Source organism: Zootermopsis nevadensis, unplaced genomic scaffold (genome assembly GCF_977971745.1).
Source record: "Zootermopsis nevadensis isolate Lab colony 2312 unplaced genomic scaffold, Znev_1.0 Znev_ptg000023l, whole genome shotgun sequence".
NCBI lineage: Eukaryota > Metazoa > Arthropoda > Insecta > Blattodea > Termopsidae > Zootermopsis > Zootermopsis nevadensis.
Window position 1 is genome coordinate 4590289 of NW_028259155.1, and position 12971 is coordinate 4603259.

Consider the following 12971-nt stretch of genomic DNA (forward strand, 5'->3'; position numbering starts at 1 on the left):
AGACAAGAAATTTTCACCAAAACCCAAATACTAATTTACATTAGAAAAATTAAAAACCATTGAGACACAACTTCAAAGTAGATTATAAATGACTCTCGTGTTTCTAAATAAAATGCTCTATTTGTTAAAAAATAAATTACATTATAAATCAGAGAACAAAAAGCAATGTTATGTTAATTGATATTAGACAAGAAATTTTCACCAAAACCCAAATACTAATTTACATTAGAAAAATTAAAAACCATTGAGACACAACTTCAAAGTAGATTATAAATGACTCTCGTGTTTCTAAATAAAATGCTCTATTTGTTAAAAAATAAATTACATTATAAATCAGAGAACAAAAAACAATGTTATGTTAATTGATATTAGACAAGAAATTTTCACCGAAACCCAAATACTAATTTACATTAGAAAAATTAAAAACCATTGAGACACAACTTCAAAGTAGATTATAAATGACTCTCGTGTTTCTAAATAAAATGCTCTATTTGTTAAAAAATAAATTACATTATAAATCAGAGAACAAAAAACAATGTTATGTTAATTGATATTAGACAAGAAATTTTCACCAAAACCCAAATACTAATTTACAATAGAAAAATTAAAAACCATTGAGACACAACTTCAAAGTAGATTATAAATGACTCTCGTGTTTCTAAATAAAATTATTCCCTTTTAATTCGTCTTTGAGTCAAACCTTTATTAAAAGTCTTATAATATATCACATAAAGACTCTAAGTCTCTAAAAGAGTAGAAATCCAGTCTACTTTTATTAGTACCGAAAATATGGATATAAAAATAAAAGATCTTTTCAGTATCTTAGATGTTTTTGAAACGTGATACATCACTTTAGCAAAATAATCTGAAATAATTATTATTTTATATTAATTATTAGAACAAATTGACCACGAAAATATTGATTCGAGACATTACGTACATTTCTCCAGCTTTCTCTTACTTCAGCCCTGTTGGACCCAAATATTCTGCTCATCAAAATGGTCTAAAATATCCTTAACGTCCTTTTTTTTAATGTACGGTACGTCACAGCCGTACAAAATAACGTGTTTAATTATCACCATCAATAACAAGTCTCTGCAGCGTGTTCAATTATGAAACAATTTATACATTTGACAAGATTCGTTTGACGGGTTAAGACCCTCTCACAAGGCCAGCAATTACACTTTCTTTCTTTCTTTCTTTCTTTCTTTATTTCTTTCTTTCTCTCTCTTTATCCTCTTTTACCCGTAGGTGTCGAGGTTTATTTATTCATTTTATTGATCTGTTTGGACAATAGTAGGACTCCTTGGATGAGTGATCAGCCCGACGCAAGGCCTCTACCTATACAAACACAGAAAGACGCCGGCAAACATCCAAGCCTTAAGCAGGATTCAAACCAGCGACACCATTATCTAGTTAGTCAATACAACCGTCTTAGAGTAGGCGGAAACCAAATTGTTCAGGTTCAAATATAATTATACATCGTCTAATTATAAATTAATAATTATATTTAAAGACTGGGAACAATGTTAAATAAAGCGGTCAAAGATGTCTGTTTCTGGGTTTTACAAATATGTATTCTGATATACGTTTACCAACATTTTGAAGTCTTTACTGTCTCCTCATAGCCATGATGATGGAGGCAGCAAAGACCTCGAAACATCCGTAAATTTCAAAACGACTACACGACGCAACAACCCAGAAGACGTCCATCTTCGGACTCACCGTCTTGAAAACCTCAAATCCCACGAAGAGACTACATTCTTCCAAAAACACGTACAAACATTATAATACAAAATATTAAACTTTTTGGGACATCTGTATTTTTTTAGGTATGATCCACGAACACCGCAACTAGAATCGTTGGTCCAGGCCGATTCTACAAGGCATTTCGCTAGCCATTGAATTATAATGAATAATCATCTTCTTATCGCCTGATACCACCATAAAAAGAATCTAATTCCTATTTCAGATGGACAACTTCTGAACTGTATAAGCGAATATCCGGTTCTAACGCTGTTCTCAGTAAACCAAATCGAGTATAAGAATGCTAACCAAGGGACTGAGAGAAAATTAGAACCGCTATGTGATAATACTACTGCTTGAAACCATCTGTCTCCGGTAGGAAACAGATAATATGTGTTGTTGATATTCAAGCGCATATGTTGTAGACACTGCATATTAATTAATGTAGCACGTCGCGGTCTGTGAACACGCGTGTATCCGTTTTTATTTCAATTTTGTTTATTCCGACCTACTGATTCACTACGAACACTGGAGACAGATGTTAACCACATGTGTAAGTCATTAATACCTTTAATTATTATAATTAAAAAATGCTACTGCACAATGTTAACGTACATTATCATTCAGAAAACCGTAAAACCAAAGAATTTGTAAAATAAAAATTTGTTAGATTTTAGATTTTGTCTGTCCGTTCATCTGTTTCAATCACAGACGTCAATGTGACATGGTTCATAGTGACTAACGTTCGTGACACTTGTAAATCAGCCCCATAAGGGTGAATAATAATTTGGAAGACAAAGACATAGATGGGAGAATAATATTAAAATCAATATTGAATAAAACAGTGGAAAAAATGTGTGGATAGAATTCTTGTAGCCTGTGATATGGACTGGACATGTGTTCTTACGAACACGGTAATAAGCAATAAGGATTTAATTTTTTTATTAACAAATAGTCGGTATTAGTTTTTTAATAAGGACGTTATTGCTAGAGTAATTTATATATATTAAATCTTGTCCGTCTAATCACAATAATTCTTATTAAATATTAAAATATTACAATAATTAACATTTCAACATTTAAAATATTTAAAACATTTAAAATATCAAATGATGTTCTTTATCGAAATATTCGATTTACATTAGACCATCATTTTTCATGTTTCACGACATGTTTCAGTTCCTAAAAGATGATGGTCTAATGTAAATCGAATATTTCGATAAAGAACATCATTTGATATTTTAAATGTTTTAAATATTTTAAATTTTGAAATGTTAATTATTGTAATATTTTAATATTTAATAAGAATTATTGTGATTAGACGGACAATATTTAATATATATACTTATTATATCACAATATGACGCAAATTTACCATCTTAGAGTAATTTACTTGTAGGCTTGAACGTACGAAGATATATCCGTTTTTCACCACGTGTAACATCACAAAAGAATTACAAATATTTTCATTACTGCATTGTGATAGACATTAAAGATTGTCTTAATAAAATATTTTCAAGTAATAATTATATTTCTTACAGCGTATGTTCATAATGAATTTTTAGTTCGTTTGCCCGAATTTATAACTTGTATTGGGCAAGGCCGTGGTCTAGGCAACACGGAGTTTTCCTCCGTGGCATCCCAACAATTACTCCATTCACACACAGAAGAAGGCAATGGCAAACCAGTTCTGGATCATCTGCCAAGAACGTATATGAACAGGTCCCAGTCCGAGAAATGGATGGAAGGATCCTGTTCATATGGACCTGTCGTCAGACAGAACAATAAATAAATAAAAAATACTTGTGAAGACATGAAATAGATATTACAGTCTTGTTACAAAAGCCAGTCTCTAGCAAATATGGAAACAGTTCCCACAAGCGCTGAAGCGATGGTTGCTTTCCTTCAGGGAAAATTATTCTCCACGTCATTTATCTTAACGTCTTACGGAATGGAGCAGACAGGAAACGATGTTAGAATTATTTCTAACGCTACGTACTGTATTTCAAAATAACATTTATCCGTTGTGTGGATAGTATGATGAATATTTACACGTAATAAAGTAGGAAATTTCGCTGAACTCAAAGTTTATTCATTGGCGAATACGGCTTTACCTTGTCGTAAATCAAATAGTACTGATTCTATCAAAATTTAGTACTATAGAACGCAGAAGTCAAGTCAAATGTTTTGGATTTGTTTGACAAGTATGACTCAATGTTTGTGAAAGTTGTCGAGGAAGAAAACTTCTTACGGTCCTCCTGGAATTTTGAAGTGCGTGGTTTTCCATTCTGTACATAGTCGCTCTACCGCGGAGTACATAAGCCTATTCTTATTAGCTTCTGTATATTTATTTTATTCCCAGTTAAAAGCCTAATTCATTCTTCAACGAAAGAGGACAATTCACTTAAAACCAGATGCTGTAGTTTTATGCGGGTAAGACTGTGTTTTGTATGGAAACTTTTGCTTATACAAATAATATACCCGCATACTCAAATCTACAGCAAGAAAATTTTCTAACTCAATTGCATTCAACATTTCAACAAACTAAATTATTATTATTAATAGGATAATAATTTGAAGAAGATATTTCATGTGGTATCTAAAACACGTTCTAAAAAAACGTTTTGATTTTGATTTATTTATTTTATTACTTAGTGTTCTGTCTGACGACAGGTCCATATGAACAGGATCCTTCCATCCTTTTCTCGGACTGGGACCTGTTCATATACGTTCTTGGCAGATGATCCAGAAGTGGTTTGCCATTGCCTTCTTCTGTGTGTGAATGGAGTAACTGTTGGGATGCCACGGAGAAACCGGAGAAGCCCCCGGAGGAAAACTCCGTGTTGCCTAGACCACGGCCTTGCCAACACAAGTTATAAATTCGGGCACCGCCGGGAATCGAACCCGGGTCCCCAGGATTACAAGGCTAGCGTTCTAACCGCTAGACCACCTCATCTTATTATTATTTAGTGTTCTGTCTGACGACAGGTCCATATGAACAGGATCCTTCCATCCTTTTCTCGGACTGGGACCTGTTCATATACGTTCTTGGCAGATGATCCAGAAGTGGTTTGCCATTGCCTTCTTCTGTGTGTGAATGGAGTAATTGTTGGGATGCCACGGAGGAAAACTCCGTTTTGCCTAGACCACGGCCTTGCCCAACACAAGTTATAAATTCGGGCACCGCCGGGAATCGAACCAGAGACCCCAGGATTACAAGGCCAGCGTTCTAACCGCTAGACCACCGTGGCTTTGATTTTGATTATCAAATATCAATGATTAACTTCTTCTTTAATTCTACAAACTACTCTATCCATTTTCAATCATTCCCTCCGACAATTAGCTGGTCAGATAATCAATAAGTTAAACATATATTATCGAAGAGATAAGCCACTCTATCACTTAACACAGACCATCGATTCAGGTAAATAGAAGCTCGATGCCAAATTTAAATTGGGCAGTTCAGTCGTCAGTGATTTGGGCAGTTCAGTCGTCAGTGATTTGGTCAGTTTGTCGATCTAACAATTTAACGATACACGTTTAACTGCACAGGTTAATTATGGCTAGTCATTTGTTATTTGGTGAATAAACCAACTTCCATTCATTTGGCTAGCCGCTCACTCAGATTCAAATTCGGTCACGCAACGTAGCTTATTGACAATTCTCTGTCAATTCTACGTATCAGCTGAGGACTGGATACGACTTCGGAAATATATGAACAGTTCGTAGGATAATATTAAAAATGAATCTGAAGACCGGTTTGAAATAATATGGGCTAGATTCAACTAGCTAAGAATAGAGTCTAGATTTTGGCTATTCTAAACACGATAATGAATTTGGGGTTTTAGAAAAGAGAGAATTTCTGAAGTGACTATTCGTTTTTGAAGAATTATCTTTCTCCATACGGTTAGTGCATAGAATGTAACTGCTAATTTATAAAATAAATAAGATACTTTTTAGTGCATCACAATTTCAAGCAGATTACATTAACGTCACTCAAACACCAGTAGCACTAATTTTATGTAATTAATATTAAAAATTTATATTTATAACTTAAAAAAACACAACGCGTGTCCATCATAAAGATTAATTTGTTAACATTGTTTAAGTTAATAACCATTCTTTAATCTCAGAATTATACGAAACCCATAAACACGCTCAGTAGATACAGTGCAGAAAAAAACATCAAGCAGATGTTGAATTAGATTGTCACTGTATCTTAAATTGTTAATCAACTGTTGTATCTCAAACGTAGTTACTCTGATCATATCGATTGCTTAAATTTATAATTTTATTCGTAAAACATCATATAACAACGTTTATTTAAATTTCAAATCAATTAAAATTTATATATTCCTTTACATCCGAATCTCGCCCGGATACTATTTAGGAATTTAGTCCGTACCACAAAGAAAACACAATCTCTTCACCATTAAAAAGATAAAATCATTAATGCTGTTCAAATAAATAATCGCTGCTTAGTCTATGAATCGTACGGGACACACGAATAAAAAATGTGCAGTTAGTAACTTATAAAGCATGTACTGGATATATTTCTCACTGGAATTTTGAGAGATATTTGAATACAAAGCTTTATTAAGGAATTAAAATACCCTAAAAATTATATTTTTGAAGATCAAACATGAAATAAAGCAAATATTTGATTACTACTTACATCCAGCGGTTTTCTTCTGCTAATCTAGTTAAACCCTTAATTAATATTAATATTTAAACTATTCCATAACTTTACTGAATGTAACAGAATAATGAGCAGCGTTTATCATCAGTTAATGTATTTTATTTTCCTCAGTCCCTACCAATGAATATCTATGTGCTATCTGAAAGTATGAAAATCACATACGAGGTGCGATCGGGATGTTTCCAGACTGCGCGTATAAAAACCCGTACACTTATCTCAGGCATTAAATTCATCCATCACCCTCGAAGTAGTTCCCCTGGGAGTGAACACAACGATCCCAGCGCTGCTGCCAAGCCTGGAAGCATCCCTGGAAATCTTTCTTTGTCAGCCTGTCAAGCACCATCTGCGATTCTGCCTGAATCTCTTCTATCGTCTCAAATCTCCTTCCCTTTAGCTGAATTTTCATCTTTGGGAAGAGGAAGAAGTCACACGGAGCTTAGAAAGGAAGTTGGGGTCGGTTCTTGCAAGATCTTTGAGCTCCTCACAAACGAGAAGTCGATTCTGCTTCTGGTCCTCAGACAGGATGCGTCGCATGTGGAGTTGTTCCTTTAGAATCAGCTGACAGGTCCCATAGCCTATCCCAACAATGTCGCACAAGTCGTTGATGGTACGACGTCGATCTTCGTGAATGGCCTGCCGAATCTTCGTAACATTTTCGGGCGTTGTGCTCGAAGATGGTCGTCCAGAACGCTCGTCATCATCGACAGAGGTTCGGCCATTTTTAAAACGTGAATGCCACACAAAAGTTTGTGCACGACCCATTGCGGACTCCCCAAATGCGTGCTTTAGCATTTCATAGGTTTCCGTTGCCGTTTTGGCGAGTCTTTGGCAAAATTTGATGCACACGCCATTCCGAAATCGCAGGAGGGTCGGTGTAATGCACTACCAAAACGCCCGTAACTAAGAAACAAATGCTAATTCGATGATGCCGGCTGGCACACTGATTCACTATGAATGTAGGCCGCACCCCCTAGCGGCAGAAGCTCGTACTACATCCGGTTCGCCCTCTATTGACACAATCTTGAAACTTTCCGATCGCACCTCGTATATTCTCCTTTCTCTTTGGTTAAAACTTTACGTACATGGTCAATTCTGTTAACAGAAATTTGGTTCAAGATCCAATGCATTTTACCAGGTTTAGAAAGCTTTATAATATTTATGTATAGGTTACATATAATTACTGTGCGTTACTCAGTACAAAAATTTGAATTCGATAACAAGGAGGTCCGATAATAATAATTCTATGGATAAAAACCTATTTATTATAGTTTAAAATAAAAATTGCGCTTTAGTCAGGTAGATTTCTGTGTGAAAGTTAATTTAACTTAACTTTCTATTATTTTGATTTGATTCTTTATGTTATATACTGAACATCTTACAAATTTTCTAAAAAACTCTAAAGATTATTTTCATCAAATAAATACAAAAAACATTCATAGTGAAGCTAGAGGTAACTACAAATGTAAACAAAGAATTGTGAAGAAGATTCTGATTTTATCTAAATGACGTGCAGATTAAATGACAGAGAACTATTGTGGCGTATCTGTTGAAAGAGTAAAACAGATTAGACCGGAGATCAGAGAAAATTTACGAAAACTTAAGAGCCTTATGTTTTTGACAAGGTCCTTATGTCTCCGCCTCACCACAACATCCACCAGCATTTTCAAGGTCAAAGCCTTTCTCCTGAGTTAAAGCTAATCGCAAGCATATTTATGTAAATAAAACTTGAACATCTATTTCAAATGAATTAAATCTAATGAAATTACGTATCTCAGAAACAGGACAACGGTAACTTCCTGTATACAGATTCAAACACAACCGGATGTTTGCAAATCACAAATTATAGCATTTATTGGTAATTTAACTTCGTTTGCGGGCCCCATTTCAAAGATAAGAAGCCATTTTCCTTCGAATTGAGATTATTTAAATATATATTACACGTAATAACTTCTATGAATGTATAATTTAAACGTAGTTACGTGTCACGACACTGAAACAAATATTTAGACATTAAAAATGTTTTATTTGTAGATAGATAGTTGTTATATATATATATATATATATATATAATCAAAAGTAATTAATCGTAATACTATATTTTACATCTGCCATCATTGGAATATTTAACACAATCGATCTGAGATCGACTATAAAACTTCTGCTTTTAATAACCGATGTTGTGATCAAAAAGAGAGTGTATTTTTAATAAAATGAACACAAATTTAGGTTTTTTAACATTAGTGAGTATATTTTTGCATTTAGATGTTTCAAGACTTTGTTTAAATGAATTTATAATAGCATGATGGGTATTTAACGTGTTTGCCAACACTTAAACTCAGACGCACTGTGCTACCGGCACGGCACGGAACGGTCTTTCGGCTATAAGCACTCACTCTATACGTTACTGCTCCGAGCGGCACAGCTTCCAAATAACCTCGCTCTAATTTTATGCAACTGAAGACATATTATATTAGACAACATTCGAGTCTCATCGGATATCGTCGGTTATTTTCATCTTTAAAATGAATTGATTTTGTAGGAAAATAGTGTGATTCTACTTAACGTACCTTCATCCATGATGTTTCAGCTCTAATATTTATGTGCAATGCTCCAGAGACGTCCTGGAAAATAGAAACTGGTATTATTGTACCAAATATTGATGTTATGGTGCGTAATTTTCGATACAGAATATTATAAATTAACGAGAATAAAATGAGTTATGTTGTTCACTACATTTCAGAAGCATTTACAGCAGAACTAAATGATTAAATCAGGTATTTCCGGTGTTACAGAAACAAATTTATTGTTAAAATAAAATATTCTCATTAAATTTTCAAAAGCTATAACTAAAAGTACCTTAAAATCATTCACATGTTTGGCATAATAAAAAATTGAACACCTTAAAGTTTGTAAATTGTTAGACGAAGATTCGATGTCGATGAAAGTGCCCATAAGTTTGGCTGAATTGGACAAACAATTGTACCTTTTGTTTTATATTAGAAATAAATTATTTTTTAGAAATAATTTTGACTAGCTCCACATCATGGAACAAATACGATACTTGTTTGCAAATTATTTGTAACTCGTCTGTAATCTTCAGGCTACTGCATCCAGTACAAAAATAACCTTGAAAATATGAACGTAATTTTCTTATTGGCGAGTGTGTTTTTTTTCGTCGAATCTTGGAAAAATTCGATGCTATGAATTAGTTTAATAATTCACTTTAATCTAATTATTAATTTAATAATTTCCTTTAAGCTAATTATGTAATTATCAACGTTGTTAGGCTTGAAGTTAGTAATAACGGTTGAAAAAATTGGGTAAGAAGGCAAGTTACAATGTCAACGACACTCATAATGTTTGATCAATAAACTAAGGAACACGGAATATTTACATCAGTTCAGTTCCATGCCATGTGACTATTAAAGCATCCAGAGAACAAATCAATATAAGGCAAAGACAGGCAATACGTTCAAAACCCGTTTGTACTTTCAAAACTGTTAGTAAATATAATGGGGCAAACTTGGTTAAATTCCATAACGCTAAAAAAAAATGTTTTCAGTGTGATTAAAGTAAACAAACCTGTATAGAAGGCGGCCATGTTGCCGTGATTGCAGCGCCAGCTGATATGACCGTCAGTCGATACGAAGCAAGTACGCATGGCGTAAGAAGCTCTCAGCTTGAACAGACGTCCTATCCACGTTGACCTACAACCACCACCTGCACGTCATAATAAATATATCTCTCAACATTATTATTTACCTTTTATTCTATCAGTTGTTATTTTACGAATTTTTTTTTTGAGAGAGAGAGACTGAATATCTCAGTTTTTAGCTTTAATACGTGGTACTACAATACGCTAACCCTCCCTCGCCCTTCAAATCGATCTGCCTTTGAACCACCCGCTGTCATACAGAACGCACAACACAGCCTAACCCACGAGTTGATTACGCCAAGAGAAAAAGTTCCTACGCTTACACAAAAGTGAGACAGTATCAGGTAAACACTATTCTGAATATGTGACGTCATGCTACGGACAGACACAACTGTGTGTTTCTTAGGGTGTGGCCTCTGAATATGACGCCTGAATAACAAAGGAAAAATCTGCAAATGTGGAGCAAGGTTACTATTTGCTGGGGCGGTGATGCGGTCCAATTTTCTCCGATAGTTCTCGGCGGTCGCTGTCATTTAGTTCTCGCACTGTCTGACTGCAACTTGTGTTACGTTTGTAGGAGTTCGTCGCAGATTTGGTTGCTGTTTTCCTTCCGTTTTGATCTGTTTAGATTCTGCGTTTTCTAACTGGTCCATCATCACCTAATTTTCTTCAGATTGGTAGGTGTTTTTTTTTTAAAATAATTTTTTTGCATTTTAATTTCATTTATGATTCAGGTTCGATTGTGTTGGCACGTTCTGAGTCTTGAGTAGAACCTTATATATACATGCATGTTTCTTTTCGTATTATTATTTTTATTTCTGATAATTGTCCAGTATAAACAATGAATTTTAAATCGCTGTAAAAAAACCTCGCCCATTATCATTCTAGTATATTACCATACCACCCATTTTTATTTTATGGGCGGCAATCTGAACACGAAATCATTATTGTCAAAATGTAAACACTGCAAAAAGAAATTAAAACTGCAACTTTTCTTTCTATCTACAGTTAACTCTGAAAATATTACACTTTTCGTTCTACTGATTAATTTTTAATGCATTTCTTATATATTCTGATAAGTGTTTAAATTTATCAGTTTTGTTCGTGTAATATTATTTTAAGCCAAATTTTCTAATTTGAATAGTTGATATATTGCCTTGAGCCCAGCTTACGCGAATCTTCTGATGGAAAAATGTAACGAAGTCAGCTTGCTTGCTATGTGTATCGAAGGAGTTGAATTGGGACTGGCCTTTGAAAGGTACAGGGTAAACCATCCATTTTCTATCACTCTGTCCGTAGCTTTATGTATTAAATGTAGTAATAATTGTGGCGTTGTATTGCATGTAACTTTCTCGTAATTCTTAGTAAAACTTGTGTTTCTCGTAGCAGAAGCGTGGGTTTCTAGCATAGTATCGATTGTTATAGCTTTCACTGCAATATGGCTATCGCTATGGCTGGCTTCGATGCGTCAATTGAGATTTTACACAATTTCACTCTACTCTGATACAGACCAAATGTTGCGTATATGTTTTTAATATTAAATATTTTCATAAATTCAAATATTTTAAAAATGAAATATCATATAACTCTTTTATCTAGTGACGGAATAATCTCTTTACGATGATATTAGATATGACCTTAACTCAATGGTTTCTAAACAGACTGTAGTTTATATTTCAACTTCTCTTATGTGGGTATCATACGTTCCGTGAATAAAGAAGCAGTGTGTTCCTACAATAGTATTATCACAAACTCACATCTAAGGTTTATAATCCTTTTGAATAGCTTTTGAACTAGTGTTCTTTTTTTATTATTATTTACGTTTAAGATTCATTTTATTTTATTTAATTTATATGGCAGATATACACAGCAACGTTAATCAGAAAAAAATAATTTAAAATCTTATCTATCATTAAAACATAGTAATGGAAGTTTGTACATATATCAACTTTTAACTTCCAACATTGTATATGTAATCGAAGTTTCTTTATATATTTTCTGTTCGTCTTTTAGTGTGTTTTCAGTCTACCACACTTTGCCTTAAAAATATAAATATAAATATAAAGGACGTATTCGTTTCACAAATTATATTTTTATACAATTACAAATCTTGAGCAGTTTTCCCTCGTAGTACATTAGAATAAAAGATGGCTTCTTACTCCTGTTTTATGCTTAATACTACTATATTTTAGTTTCGTAATGGATTCACTGATTAGATTTTCGGAGTCGACAATGTTATTGTCTGTCCAGTGATTCGGAATAGTTTCATACTGAACCCAGGATCTATAAGTAAGAAACTTACTTCTTATGTCAAGATTGACCATTGACCTCACAAAACAGGATTGGAAGGTTTATTCTTGTGCATGGATTAATGTTACGTAGCGGAGATTTAATATTTATTAGGTATGAATAGACACTATTTGTAGATGCCTATATGAGAGTATGGTTCAGAGAATCGAAATTCGAACCATTTCGTAATTAAGTTTATTATTGAATTAAGTCAAATGTGTTATTAGTTCCGTTTTATATTGTACGCTAAGTTTGCTCTAAGGATTTAATTGTCAGAATAAAGCAAATTAATATTTTAGAAAAAATTAAATAACTCATATTTCTGTTACATAAATTAAATATGTTTTATGTGTAGGTATAATATTATTCGGTTTCATAAATTATATTTTTTTAATTTTTGTTTTCTTATCGTGTGAGGCGTGTGTTAACGAAATTTGGTAAAACCTGTGCTACAATAATGTGATACGGTCGAGAATAAACGTTTTAAACCAAACTGTTGTTTCAGAACTTGGCTATGACAAGAAAGCAAATCCAAAAAGGAATTTTATTCATAATTAGCTGAGCGGAAAGACATTTCTCAAG

At 33.5% G+C, this 12971-nt stretch overlaps 2 protein-coding genes across 11 annotated transcripts in view; one reads left to right on the forward strand and one right to left on the reverse strand.

The window, feature by feature from the left end:
* The window catches only part of LOC110831251 (cytosolic carboxypeptidase 6), a 323299-nt gene extending 312823 nt beyond the window's left edge, over positions 1-10476 (reverse strand). For 2 of the 6 annotated variants that reach the window (XR_015536682.1, XR_015536680.1), the window contains exons 1-2: positions 10028-10475; positions 9013-9066 (exon numbers count right to left, since the gene is read on the reverse strand). Coding sequence is in view for 2 of the 6 variants with exons in the window: in XM_022067026.2 (XP_021922718.1) it covers positions 9013-9022 (10 nt within the window). In the remaining 4 variants the exon portion in view is untranslated. Of the gene's footprint in view, positions 1-9012; positions 9067-10027 lie in introns of all 6 variants that reach the window. The other 4 variants (XR_015536683.1, XR_015536681.1, XM_022067026.2 and 1 more) reach the window with 4 other exon arrangements.
* A 146-nt stretch (positions 10477-10622) lies between these two features.
* The window catches only part of LOC110831257 (ELAV-like protein 1), a 114421-nt gene continuing 112072 nt past the window's right edge, over positions 10623-12971 (forward strand). For all 5 annotated transcript variants that reach the window (XM_022067040.2, XM_022067047.2, XM_087354443.1 and 2 more), the window contains exon 1: positions 10623-10777. The gene's annotated coding sequence lies outside the window, so the exon portion shown is untranslated. The remainder of the gene's footprint in view (positions 10778-12971) is intronic.